The 12500-nt window shown below is 47.9% G+C and overlaps 1 protein-coding gene and 1 long non-coding RNA gene across 2 annotated transcripts in view; both read right to left on the bottom strand.

Moving 5' to 3' along the window:
- The window catches only part of LOC135820768 (uncharacterized), a gene marked incomplete at its 5' end in the record, with an annotated part of 41051 nt that extends 28551 nt beyond the window's left edge, over nt 1-12500 (bottom strand). The window contains 5 exon segments of the mRNA XM_065333801.1: nt 1-154; nt 2169-2327; nt 2828-3043; nt 4239-4476; nt 12422-12500. The exon segment at nt 1-154 is cut by the window's left edge and continues 57 nt beyond it. Of these exon segments, the coding sequence (XP_065189873.1) occupies nt 1-154; nt 2169-2327; nt 2828-3043; nt 4239-4476; nt 12422-12500 (846 nt within the window).
- Nucleotides 10025-11267, bottom strand: LOC135821492 (uncharacterized). The gene is made up of 2 exons (XR_010554375.1): nt 10793-11267; nt 10025-10396 (listed from the first exon to the last, which is right to left on the bottom strand). It is a non-coding gene; the product is annotated as an uncharacterized LOC135821492 (long non-coding RNA).

Genomic DNA, 12500 nt, shown 5'->3' with positions numbered 1-12500 from the left:
GCTCGTCCTCAATCCTTTTCAGAGCGGTGCGCTTGATCAGACGCATGAATGCCTCACGTTTACCCGGCAGCTCATGTCGTTTGTACTTGAAGTTTCCAAGTAGCACACCGCTGTTGATGTCGGACTGAGCGGAGGCGATACAGGATGACAGACCCTGACAAATGACACAGCAACCAGACAAGCATGCCATTGTAAAACATGGAATCATTAGGCGGCACGGGCGAACAAACCTAAACCGAAAAATTGCAAGTGGCAGAGGAAACACAAGGTTGGACTCGGATGGAGAGCCAAGGATAAGTTTAGAGAAAAGAAAAAAGGACCGAGGAACTACAATGCTATCGTATGAAATGATTGTTTAGTGCTGCTGGTGGTGTTAGGGATACTATAGCGTACCTTGTAGCTCCTTGGTCTTTTTTCTTTTCTATAAACACAAGGTTCCTGGTTTGAGTACCGGCGGTGTGGCTGGTGATTTTTCTTTTTCTTTTTACCTCACTCGTATGACGCTTGCGAGTGCTCAATTGCTGAGAGAAAGGAGCAGTAGGCAAACAGTCTAATTTCCACACACTCGCTACACGTAGATATATTTATTTATTTTTAGGTCAACGTTGTACGGCAAAGCCTGCTAAAGACGACCACTCAACGGCCCCTTCGATTGTGGCCTCCAGGTTCAGGTGATCTCCCTATCACTGGTCATTTGACGGGAAATAAAACCCCTTGGTACTAATATATACTGGTGGAAAGAAACCAACCACATGCCATGTTTATCGACAAGCAAGTTCAGTGAAGTCTGTAACTAAAGACCACCGTGCCTAGCGACCAACCTGGCACTACAGACCACTTCGCCCGGCACGGACGGTCTCACATTCATACACCGTAAAGTCCGTATTAATAAGTACGTATTTACTTTCGAATTTAGTGACCACACCCGTACTAACTTTCGGGCGGGTACTGACTTTCGGGCACGAACTAACTTTCGGACCTGACTTGTGTGTAATGGAGAAGTAATTTTCATGTCGATGTACATGCTACGTGCTGCATGTGCGCATCGGACCGGTACTTATTTCGGGCAGTATGTTTATCGGGCTTGACTTGACTTCAACAGACAGAGCCAAAAGAATGAAGGGGGTATTTCTTTCGAGCAGGTACTTATTAGACACCCTTAGCAAAAAACGTTATGTTGTAACGGTATTATCGTAAGGGGGAAAATACCGTGATTTGGGTTCGACCTTTAGCAAGATGCACGCTATTTTTAGTACGCTGTTGCCACGAGAGTAGCTTTGATTTCGCGCGGTACAACCATTTTTGTCACCATATACGCGATACAAGGTGAATTGCGTACGGACTATGCAATATTTGGCCAAAACACGTACCGTTGGTCAAAACGATAAATCAGCCCCCATAACGTTTATACGCTGCAGCTTCAACGCTATTTGGGTGATCAAGGTACGAGTACCGTAAAAAATAGCGTTACCGTTGTTTGCTAAGGGTGTCTAATTACGGACTTTTACGGTATTATGTGGCTGCGCACTTCAAACCTCTAACTAAGGACCACCTGCCATTTAAGACCAATTTCTCCGGCCCCAAGGGTTGGTCGTTAGTTACAGGTTTTAATGTACAGTCAGACCGCGTTTATCCGGGTCCCTCGCCGTCCGCAAGAAACTCGTTGGTTACCAATTTACAGCATACACCATGCACACGTACAGTGTGTGTGTTCGATTATCCGCTTCCCTCGCCTATCCAGATATTTTTTCTGGAAAACGGATGTGTGCCGTTATGCGAGGTCTGACTGCCCAGTGTAACCTGTCTAAGGCGACCGATCAAGGGACCTTCAAAATGTGGTCGCTGTGTAAAGGGAAATTAGACTAGAAATTGTATCCCTTGGTCCTTATGGTAGTGGTCCTCTAAGGCAGGTGGTCACCTTATCAGAGTGGTCCTCTAAGGCAGGTGTTCACCTTATCAGAGTGGTCCTCTAAGGCAGGTGGTCACCTTATCAGAATGGTCCTCTAAGGCAGGTGGTCACCTTATCAGAGTGGTCCTCTAAGGCAGGTGGTCACCTATCAGAGTGGTCCTCTAAGGCAGGTGGTCACCTTATCAGAGTGGTCCTCTAAGGCAGGTGGTCACCTTGACAGGTTCTGCAATAATGTTAGAGGGCAACAGCGCTAACCTACCCGAATGGTGATCTGTCCGTCCTCGTTACGGCCAATAGACACGCTGTGTCGGTTCTCAATGTCCTCAATGGCTGTCTGCGCATTCTCATCCTGTAGTGTGTAGAGGGCGTGCTTGAGGAACCGCATTGCCACTCCACTGCTACAGCGTAGCATCTCAGTCTGTCACAGAAACACACAGAGAGAAAGACAGAGAGAGAGAGAGTGTGTGTGTGTGTGTGTGTGTGTGTGTGTGTGTGTGTGTGTGTGTGTGTGTGTGTGTGTGTGTGTGCACATGTGTGTGTGTGTGTGTGTGTGTGTGTGTGTGTGTGTGTGTGTGTGTGTGCACGTGTGTGTGTGTGTGTGTGTGTGCACGTGTGTGTGTGTGTGTGTGTGTGTGTGTGCGCGCACGTGTGTGTGTATGGGTGGGGGGGGGGGGGGGGGGTTGACATCCATACAGTACAACCCGAGAGCCAAAGAACAACCAGGCTAGAATTTCACCAGGTACAGCATACCTATGCATACACGGCAACTCAACTGTGCATAGCCTGGAATACATGAAGATGAGAACGGTCTAGGCTACAAGGCTGAATTTCCCAGTTCTTCGGAACCCGGCAGTACTGAAGTTGTAGAATAACAAACAACACTCTAATCCGGACCCAGCCCACAAACCACTCGCGTACCTTAGCTTCTTGCAGAGCGAGCTGGGACGCCACAAACTCCTTCAGACGGTCAGCGGCAGCCTGTAGGTCCTCAGCGGCGAAGCCCTGCAGGATGACAGCGTCCTGATCACGCCGAACTGTGTACGCCACGTGGAAATCCTCGCGCAAAATTGTCAGGCTGCACGTCGGATGAACCCTTAGCGTCCGCAGAAAGTCTCCCGGCACATTGACATTAGCCTGTCGTGCAGGGTCCGTAAGGCAACACAGACGAGAGAGAGAGAGAGAGAGAGAGAGAGAGAGAGAGAGAGAGAGAGAGAGAGAGAGAGAGAGAGAGAGAGAGAGAGAGAGAGAGAGAGAGAGAGAGAGAGAGAGAGAGAGAAGAGAGAGAGAAAGAGAAAGAGAGAGAGAAAGAGAGAGAGAAAGAGAGAGATAGATAGATAGAGAGAGAGAGAGAACAGGGCTTGGTTGAAACACGGGTTGAACAAGAAAGCGTGGCACTAGCAGGCCCGGAGCCAGCTCCTGAGAGGTGGTATGGCCCCAGGTCGGCCACACTGTCGATCATCACCCTATGCCCAATTTCAGTATCATGGGTGGATGGACCACCAGCTCTATGCTACATCGTATCTGGTTGTTTTGGCTATAAAACACTAACTAGACTGGCCTCCTCAACTACACCCAAACCAACACATGGAAAACTAGACTGGCCTCTGGACCTCGGTCTTCAGGAACATGTACTATTGTAGAACACGAACAAGAACACCCAGGACTGTCATCATGAGGTAGAAAGTATTTGTTGTTGTTTAAAAGAGTATAATATCTTGTAGAGCCTCCGGGGTCAGCTACACACACACGCACGTGCACACACACACACACACACACCTTTGACGCCCATCGCCGGAGGCGATGATAGCAATGCTACGGCAGAAGCCATAGCAACTCGTGCTGGGATTGCACCATTCAACAGCTTGCAAGGCTGAAGAATTGACCGTCACTATTCAGCCTGGTCTACACCACACAGCTATATGAAGTGACTTTTTCTGGCCAGTGAATCCCTATTTTTGGGATTTTTTTCTTTTTTTTCCCGCACACACATCACACCACATACTCTGGCATGCACTGGCTGTTGGTAACCACCCAGGAGAATGAAAGAAAAGTCAGGAAGAGTCTGAGAAAGAGAAGAAAGACGTGTGTGACCATAATCGTCGGGAATCGAACCCGCAACCTATCGATTGGAAATCGCTGCACATACCACTGCACCATATAGGACACACACACACACACACACACACACACACACACACACACACACACACACACACACACACACACACACAAACACACACACAGCACGCGCACACACACATACACAGGACACAAAAGGAAAGCACGCTGCCACCTGGGGCAGGTCTTCACCGCTCTACTGATATCTCACCACATCGGGACTACTGAGAACCTGCTTGACTTCGTCGATGGGCTTGCGGCCCAGGGCACCGATCGTCAGCGTTGTGATCTCAGGCGTGGCTTTCTTCCCGCCACCACCACCACCTCCACCCTTTGCAGATGTCGGTGCAGGCGGAGGGACGTAGACGATTGCACTGTTGTTGTTACGTATGGCGTGACACGCCGGCTCAACCAACTCTGTCTTGCACGACACTTCCTCGCTTTGGTAGCTAAGGAAACAGAAAAAAGGTGGGATACCGACAAATACATATTTTAGGACTCAGTTATCCTCACTCTGGAAACTATGGGAAAAAGGAGGGGGGGGGGGGGGGAAAGCATGGGAACAAAGGGGGGGGGGGGGGCGACTATGGGAACAAGGGGGGGGGGGGGACCCGATAAACACAATCATACCAAGAGTACATAACCCCCCAGAGTGTGCAACGCCTGATCCAGCTCTGCATAGGGTCTTGGTCGAGCGGAATCGGATCTTTGCGTCATAATACCGTACACATCTGAGGGGAACCCGGGGAGTCGCGGGTACTCTCGGATCAAAAACAATGGTGCCCTGCCTCGAGACCGGCCTTGCGCTGGTGTGGAGTGTACGCATGACATCAGAGGATCCGATTCCGCTCGACCAAGACCCTATGCAGAGCTGGATCGGCGTTGCACACTCTGGGGGGGTTATGTACTCTTGATCATACATTAGGACTCAATTATCCTCACTCCGGTAACCCATAGTTAAGAGTAGAGCCCACACGCTCTCTTCCACTAGAACACTGCAATAATTCAACTCATTTCATAATATTACGTTTCGGCAAATTGCCTTCATCAGGTTCACAATGATGTGCAAGCTCTCAAACCAGCATTTGATAAAGGCCAACTCCCCTGTCAGTAAGAGCTGGGTATGAGAAGCAGCGCGATAAGAATTCAACTAATACAATGTAGCGCTAATATCGACTATCAGTGGATGGGACTACAGCTGAGGTAAAAACAAAAACAAAACAATAAGCGCATTATTCAGCGCCGAATGTCCTGATAATCAGACAATATGCGAGTGGCGATACAAATTACAGCAATGACCACCCAGCGTTAGTGTTTATCTTCAGAGCCAAATTTCTGATCTCCACAGCCTCCCTCAATTTCCCGCTAGCCCTGTCGCCTTCCCGAGCGAGGACTGATACTGCTGTGAAGACGCTATCTCGCAGTCTCAATCTCCTGCGCGAAAGGTTGTTTCTCATATGGTCACCCCAAGGCTTGTCACGAGTCCTTCGACGTGCTTCTCCATTATGTTCCTTTAGACGGGTCTCTAGTGATCGTTCTGTCTCTCCAACGTAAAACCCGAGTATCCCAATTGAGGAAGGCCAAGAAGAAGAACAAGCGGAGGAGAAACATAACATGGTACAACCCACCATACAGCAAATCTGTATCCACCAATATCGGCCAGAGGTTTTTCAAACTAGTCAGCAAACATTTCCCTGCCGCGTCGCCACTACACAAGATCTTCAACAGAAACACATTGAAGTTGAGCTACTCCTGCATGCCCAACATGTCCTACCTGATGAAGGGACACAACCAAAAGGTACGAACGCCTGGTGAAGAGAGATCTGCAGCAGGGTGCAACTGCCGAGCCAAGCCATCATGCCCTTTGGGCGGCGGATGCTTGGAGGGGGAAGTGGTGTACCAGGCCTCCGTCACAACCCCAAGTACCGGCGAGGAAAGGCAATACATCGGCCTGTGTGAGACGCCCTTCAAGGTGCGCTATGGCAACCATCTAACCAGCATGCGGCATGAAAAGTACCGTACCAAGACCGAGCTATCCAAGCACACATGGGCGCTGGCTGACCAAGGTGAGGGATACAGTATCAAATGGGCAGTCATAGATCGGGCCAAGTCCTACAGCAACATATCCAAAAGGTGCTGCTTGTGTTTAGCAGAAAAGTTGCGCATCATCACCTTCAAGACGCCTCACATTCTGCTCAACAAGAGGTCGGAGTTGGTATCAAAGTGCAGACACCAAAACAAGTTCTACCTCTCCACCTACTCTGCCGTGACATAGCCACCGCGCGCTACCACTATCACCGCCACATCCTCTGAATACCCGCGGCTGTTGAATGTGGACACCACAGTGTGCTTCCACCGCCACACATCACACCCCCTGCCCAGTGCCCCCATGGCTTACCCTTGTCCTGCCTGGTGGTTTCTCCGTCTCTGCACGCTCCATGCATAGTTCGCGCCTACTGCGCATGCCCATCCAGTGATGATGTAATTCTTATCGCTCGCTCTTCCCATGCATGCCCTGCATTGATAACTCACACCTCCTCTACATGCCCATGCGTATCCCCCACAATAAGAACAAGCTATCCCGCGACAAAAGCATTAGTTGTGAACTTGTCTGATGATTGCCTTAGCATTTAGCTACTTGCATGAAACGCAGCGTTACAACGTATGTATATATAATTGGTGAAACCATTCTTTTTGACCTTTGTGGTTACGCTCCGCCCTTGTGGTGTTGAGCACTGTTGAAACCTGGGTATACCCACTTATCCAATTGAGGAAGGCGTTGATGCCGTGGGCGACATCCTAGGCGAGCATTTTCAGCAAATAGATATGTTTGGCCTCGATGTTTGCCAAGCCAAAAACTTGCTCAGATTCGTTCTTACTCACAATTACTTCAGATTCGGTCGTCAAATTTACCACCAGCTTGACGGGGTAGCTATGGGCAATAATCTTGCACCACCATTTGCAATTTTGCTTATGCACACCATAGAAACACGTATTCTCCAGGACTCCTGGACAGAAGGTATAGTGATGATATCATTATCCTCTGGATACATGGAAAGCAGCGACATATGGAGCTGATCGACCGAATCAACAACGTGCACCATCGAATCAAGTTCACCTATGATCTGAGCTGTTGCAGGGGCTGCCTAGACTACATGGATGTCACCATAGCTATTCAACAGTCAGGCGAATTGTCATATAGACTATTTCAGAAGCCGTGCAGCAGTGGTTTGTTAGTTGACTACGCATCTTCAGTCCCTACTCATGTCAAGCTGGCCGTCGCACAGTCGCAATTCTTGAGGGCACAGCGACTCTCATCCAATGCTCAGATGCAAACTGAAAGTGAACATCAGATACACAAACAACCACGCCTGAACCATTATCCAGAAAGCATCATATCAGAGGCAAGGAAGCCTAGACGTCGACGCAGAGGAAACCCACGCTGTGCATTCCTTAAACTACCGTTTAAGTCGGATCAAGTACACCATAGGGTAAACAGGGCCATTCGCAAGTACAAACTGCCGGTAAGAGCAGTTTATGAGCACTCGGGCAGTCTCCGCAATCAATTATGTCGTTCAGCACATTCTCCACCCCAGTGTGTCAAGGAGCAGAATATTACGCAACGTAGGAAACGAGGCCGCCCGCTTGAGCCATGTCTTACATGTCAATCCGGTGGGGAAAAGGTTTGCATGAAAAAGAATGCAGTATACAGAATAGATTGCAAATGGTGTACGGAATATTACGTTGGAGAGACAGAACGATCACTGGAGACCCGTCTAAAGGAACATAATGGAGAAGCACGTCGAAGGACTCGTGACAAGCCTTGGGGTGACCACATGAGAAACAAGCATTCGCGCAGGAGATTGAGACTGCGAGATAGCGCCTTCACAGCAGTATCAGTCCTCGCACGAGAAGGCGACAGGGCTAGCGGGAAATTGAGGGAGGCTGTGGAGATCAGAAATTTGGCTCTGAAGATAAACACTAACGCTGGGTGGTCATTGCTGTAATTTGTATCGCCACTCGCTTATTGTCTGATTATCATGACATTCGGCGCTGACAAAAGCGCTTATTGTTTTGTTTTTGTTTTTACCTCAGCTGTAGTCCCATCCACTGATAGTCGATATTAGCGCTACATTGTATTAGTTGAATTCTTATCGCGCTGCTTCTCATACCCAGCTCGTACTGACAGGGGAATTGGCCTTTATCAAATGCTGGTTTGAGAGCTTGCACATCATTGTGAACCTGATGAAGGCAATTTGCCGAAACGTAATATTATGAAATGAGTTGAATTATTGCAGTACAGGTGGAATTCTGATAATTCGAACCTCCAAATGCCAGGAAAAAACTTCTAATTATCCGGACATTCTAATTATCCAAACATGACCCCACAACACAATAGGTATGTCAAAATGCTCCCGTGGTAATGCAGAGTTGCGCTATGGACCTTAGACACGTATTTCACGGATACTGAACTGACCAGCACAGCCTGCTCATGCAAACTGAACTGACCAGTACAGTGTACAGTGAACTTCGAATTACACTTTGCTAACTTCGAATTATCAGCACAAATCCCACACATTTTCTATGTAAGTGGAATTAGTGGAACTTCGAATTAACTGGACATGTCCGGTTCGAGGTTCGAATTATCAGAATTTTTAATATGGGAATCGTATTGACAGAAATCGGTCCTGGAAAAACTTCTAATTAACCAGTATGTTCGAATTAAGCCATATTCGAATTATCAGGATTCCACCTGTATTAAAGGGGAACTCCGGTCCAAAATCACCCCTATTTTTTATTGCGGAATCCATTAGAGTATGTCGTAAGTGGTAGAATGGCGAAAACCGGAAGCTTCTACGACAAGGATAACATACCTAAATTACCAATTGCAATTTTCCATATTTGGCACGAGGGGGCCCCCTCCCACCCTGTGACGTAAAACGTTCTCAGCCCGGTCCACTCAGATGAAATTTTCAAATTATTGAAGCAAGAATGAAAAGTCCTTGGCCATTGTTGAAGTGCTTGTTGTTCTGTGCCATGCCCGATTTATTGTCACGACTCGCTGCTGCGTCTCTGGATGCAACAATGTCACGAAGAAAGAGGCGCCTGCGGGCTGTCGTAGCATGGCTTTCCTCTGGCTGACGCGAACCTGACGACAGCTTGGCTATGGAGAGTATGTTGGAAGGATTTTTCTCCGACGAAAAATAATCGTGTCTGCACTGAGCATTTCACTGAGATGTGCTATGAAAGAGATTTCCAACAAGAGTTTGCACAAAGCATTGGTGGCTATAAGCAGAAGCAGCAGCGACGCTTGAAGCCAGGGTCTCTGCCATCCTGAAACTTGGCGGTGCATGTCATACTAATAGTTAGTAGCTCCTCTACCTCTGCTGCCAGCAAAAGCAGACCATCTTCGATTTACTTCCAGGAACGTGAGCACGATGAGGTAAGTGAACGGCATGATTTTGTGCCGTCCAGAACGTAGCTCTAAACGACTACAGTCCTACTCAAAGTCCTCTACTCAAAATCCTAGTCAATGAAGTCGAGAATTGATGTAATGTACATGGAACGTTATCATGTGTGTTATTTCGGTTCTCTTTATCTGTAAGTTTCCATTGCGTTACTTTCCGGTTGCAGCTACACTGCCACAAATACAAGGTACAGTATGATTTGTAGTCTGGAAAATTTCCATGCTGTCATACTGAAGTGGGCACCAAAACGTGTCCACTTTTCGTACAATGGCATGAGAGCACGGGTACAGTCGGCATGTCTGTCCCACAATGCCAATATAGGGAGAGCGCACGCCAAAACCAAGGAGGGTGTGCTCAGGTACAGGCTGGAATACACCAAGAGCACAAAGTGGCCAAGAAGCTGCACGACAATGTCCTGCAACTTCTTGAAGGACCTGTTGAACGATGTGCATACAACCATTCTCGGCACTCGCAACGGCACACGGCACCGGCACAACCCCATGCTCCCGAACACAGTACAGTCTTGTGCCATTGTATCTGTCAACTTTACCAGATTGTTCGTGCAGCTGCATTGGTGCAAAGCATGCGCCCACCCGAAAACACAAATATTGCCCGAGTCAAGAATAGTTATAAATCGTGTCTGTCAACTGTTTTCTACATTCTGCATGCACATGTACCAATGATTATGTGAACGTCAACCAGGCCAAGAAGCATTATCATCATCATCATCATCATCATGTCCAACTGCTTCCTCAAAGCCCCAGTGCGCATCTGCATTGGCTTCTGGTACAGCTGCTTTATCTTCGATACCACGCAAGACGGTATCACACGCCGCTGCTTGCGACCAAAGTATCCATGGGTGAACCATGTGTATTGTCTATACGCCACATGTCTCCAAATCCTGCACAAAACAGTTGGAGAGATGTAGATACACATACCACGAGTGTCTTCATGATTGTGTAAAAGTAAATAGTTTCAGTGTAAATAGTTTCGGATTCGAGTTAATATTTCTATGGGCTACTATACTAAAGACACTTTGGCCTTTTTTCAAATTTACATCACTTTTACACACAGTTGAAACACTTACAGTGCTAGGAATAGTATGAATGAAAGACATCGTTGTACCAGTATAATTATATTGGCATGGGTGCAATAGAACTTCATGATTGTGTGATGGAAGTTGGTGAATTTGAATGCTGTACACAAAATCATTGCACAACACGTCCCATCTACTTTGTACCGGTACATGAAACATGGAAAGAAAGGAAATAATGAAACCGATTCAGTGAATCCTCACCTGTTTGACCACGGTCCACACCTTGCCCGAAATTCTTCGAAGGAAAGCAATGCCACCTCGAGCACTGATTTTTGCAGGCAAACAACAGCAAACTCTGAGTGCTGCGTGACGCACTGCAGCCCTTCCTGCTCGCCGCGTTTACTGAAAGCTGCAGGAACCTCCCAGCAACAAGTCGACTCGACCTCGCTCCACATCATGCTGCATTGTCCGCAATGGCATCAAGCAGTGCTTCTCACGCGAGCACTTGCAACCAAAGCGTTCTCTTCACGTTCATCTGTTTTGTAGTCTCAGAAATATTACTTGTAGACAGTTTCGCAGACGCTGATGCGCGCTTCGGCTCAAACCTAAAAGGCCTCGGTGTTGTTGAATCCGAAGTGGCGTCCACCTCCACACCTCCCGTGGTCTCCTCTTCCTCCAACATGATGATCGAATGAATACTAGTACAAGGGTTATTGATTGAAGAAAAAACAGTGAATACCTTTTTCAATATTTCTGCAGGTCTACCATTTAAATAAAAAAATTTGGAGGTCACTGAGAACGTTTTACGTCACAGGGTGGGCGAGGGCCCCTCGTGCCAAATATGGAAAATTGCAATTGGTAATTTAGGTATGTTATCCTTGTCGTAGAAGCTTCCGGTTTTCGCCATTCTACCACTTACGGCATACTCTAATGGATTCCGCAATAAAAAATGGGGTGATTTTGGACCGGAGTTCCCCTTTAAAGGAAAAGAGCGTGTGGGCTCTACTCTCAACTGTTTATGAAACTGCAGGAAGCCTCCCCACTTTTACTTATCTGCTAACTATGGAACAAAAAGAAGGCCCGACAAACCAAGAGTACAATGAAGACCCGAGTGTGCAGCTTGGGGCTTTCCACTATGGCCCAGTATGGGTGTCTGTCACGGCGGAATTCCATGATTACATCATATTTGGTGCAGATCTGAGGCAGGAAATGGCATAGTGTGTACAACTGAGCTGCAGTTGTGCAGAAAGAGACCTGTTTGAATCCTGCTTGTACGCACTACATCACTAAAATGATGTAATCACGGAATTTCGCCGCGGCAGCAACCCATCCGAGCTGCACACTCTGCTTTTCATGTACTCTTGGAACTCGGTTATCCTCACTCTGGTAACTATGGAAACAAAAGGGGGGGGGGGAGAGACAGAAAAACACATATCTTAGGACTCAGTTGGTGGGCCAAGGAAATATTGAAATGAAAACAAGAAGAATAGTGGGGCACGTATCTTAGGTGAACTTCTCCCAAAGAAAAGGAAAGTTCAGGGTCGGTCGTGGGCGCATGGCACAGAGTCAAATTTGGTCTTGGTCCGAGGAAGCTGTGATGCAATGTTCACCAGATATTCCTGATAGGAGTGCACAGTACTCGGTTTTCGGGCAATGAGGTCATTGAGACAAGACATGGGGAGGGGGGGGGGGGGAGCCGGTAATTAGGACAAATTACCAGCTTGACTGGACGCTTTCACACATCAATTTACCGGCTGGGCTCTCATGTAAGTTCACCCGATCACGGAAAGTAAGAAAGTAGCTGGCACAGTAGTTCCATGAGCTCGCTCGCTAGCCTGTTGGGCGGATGGCGTGGGCACCAGGCACACGCACGATGAACTGTAGTCTTACCCATTGTAGCGAGCCTTGACAAACTCCAGTGCCTGGCGACAGTCTTCACCAACAAACTCCAGTGTTGTCGACCCCGTCT

The sequence above is a fragment of the Sycon ciliatum genome, chromosome 7, assembly GCF_964019385.1.
Source record: "Sycon ciliatum chromosome 7, ocSycCili1.1, whole genome shotgun sequence".
NCBI lineage: Eukaryota > Metazoa > Porifera > Calcarea > Leucosolenida > Sycettidae > Sycon > Sycon ciliatum.
The sequence above is the reverse complement of the archived record's forward strand: the minus strand, read 5'-3'. Positions and strand labels throughout refer to the sequence as shown.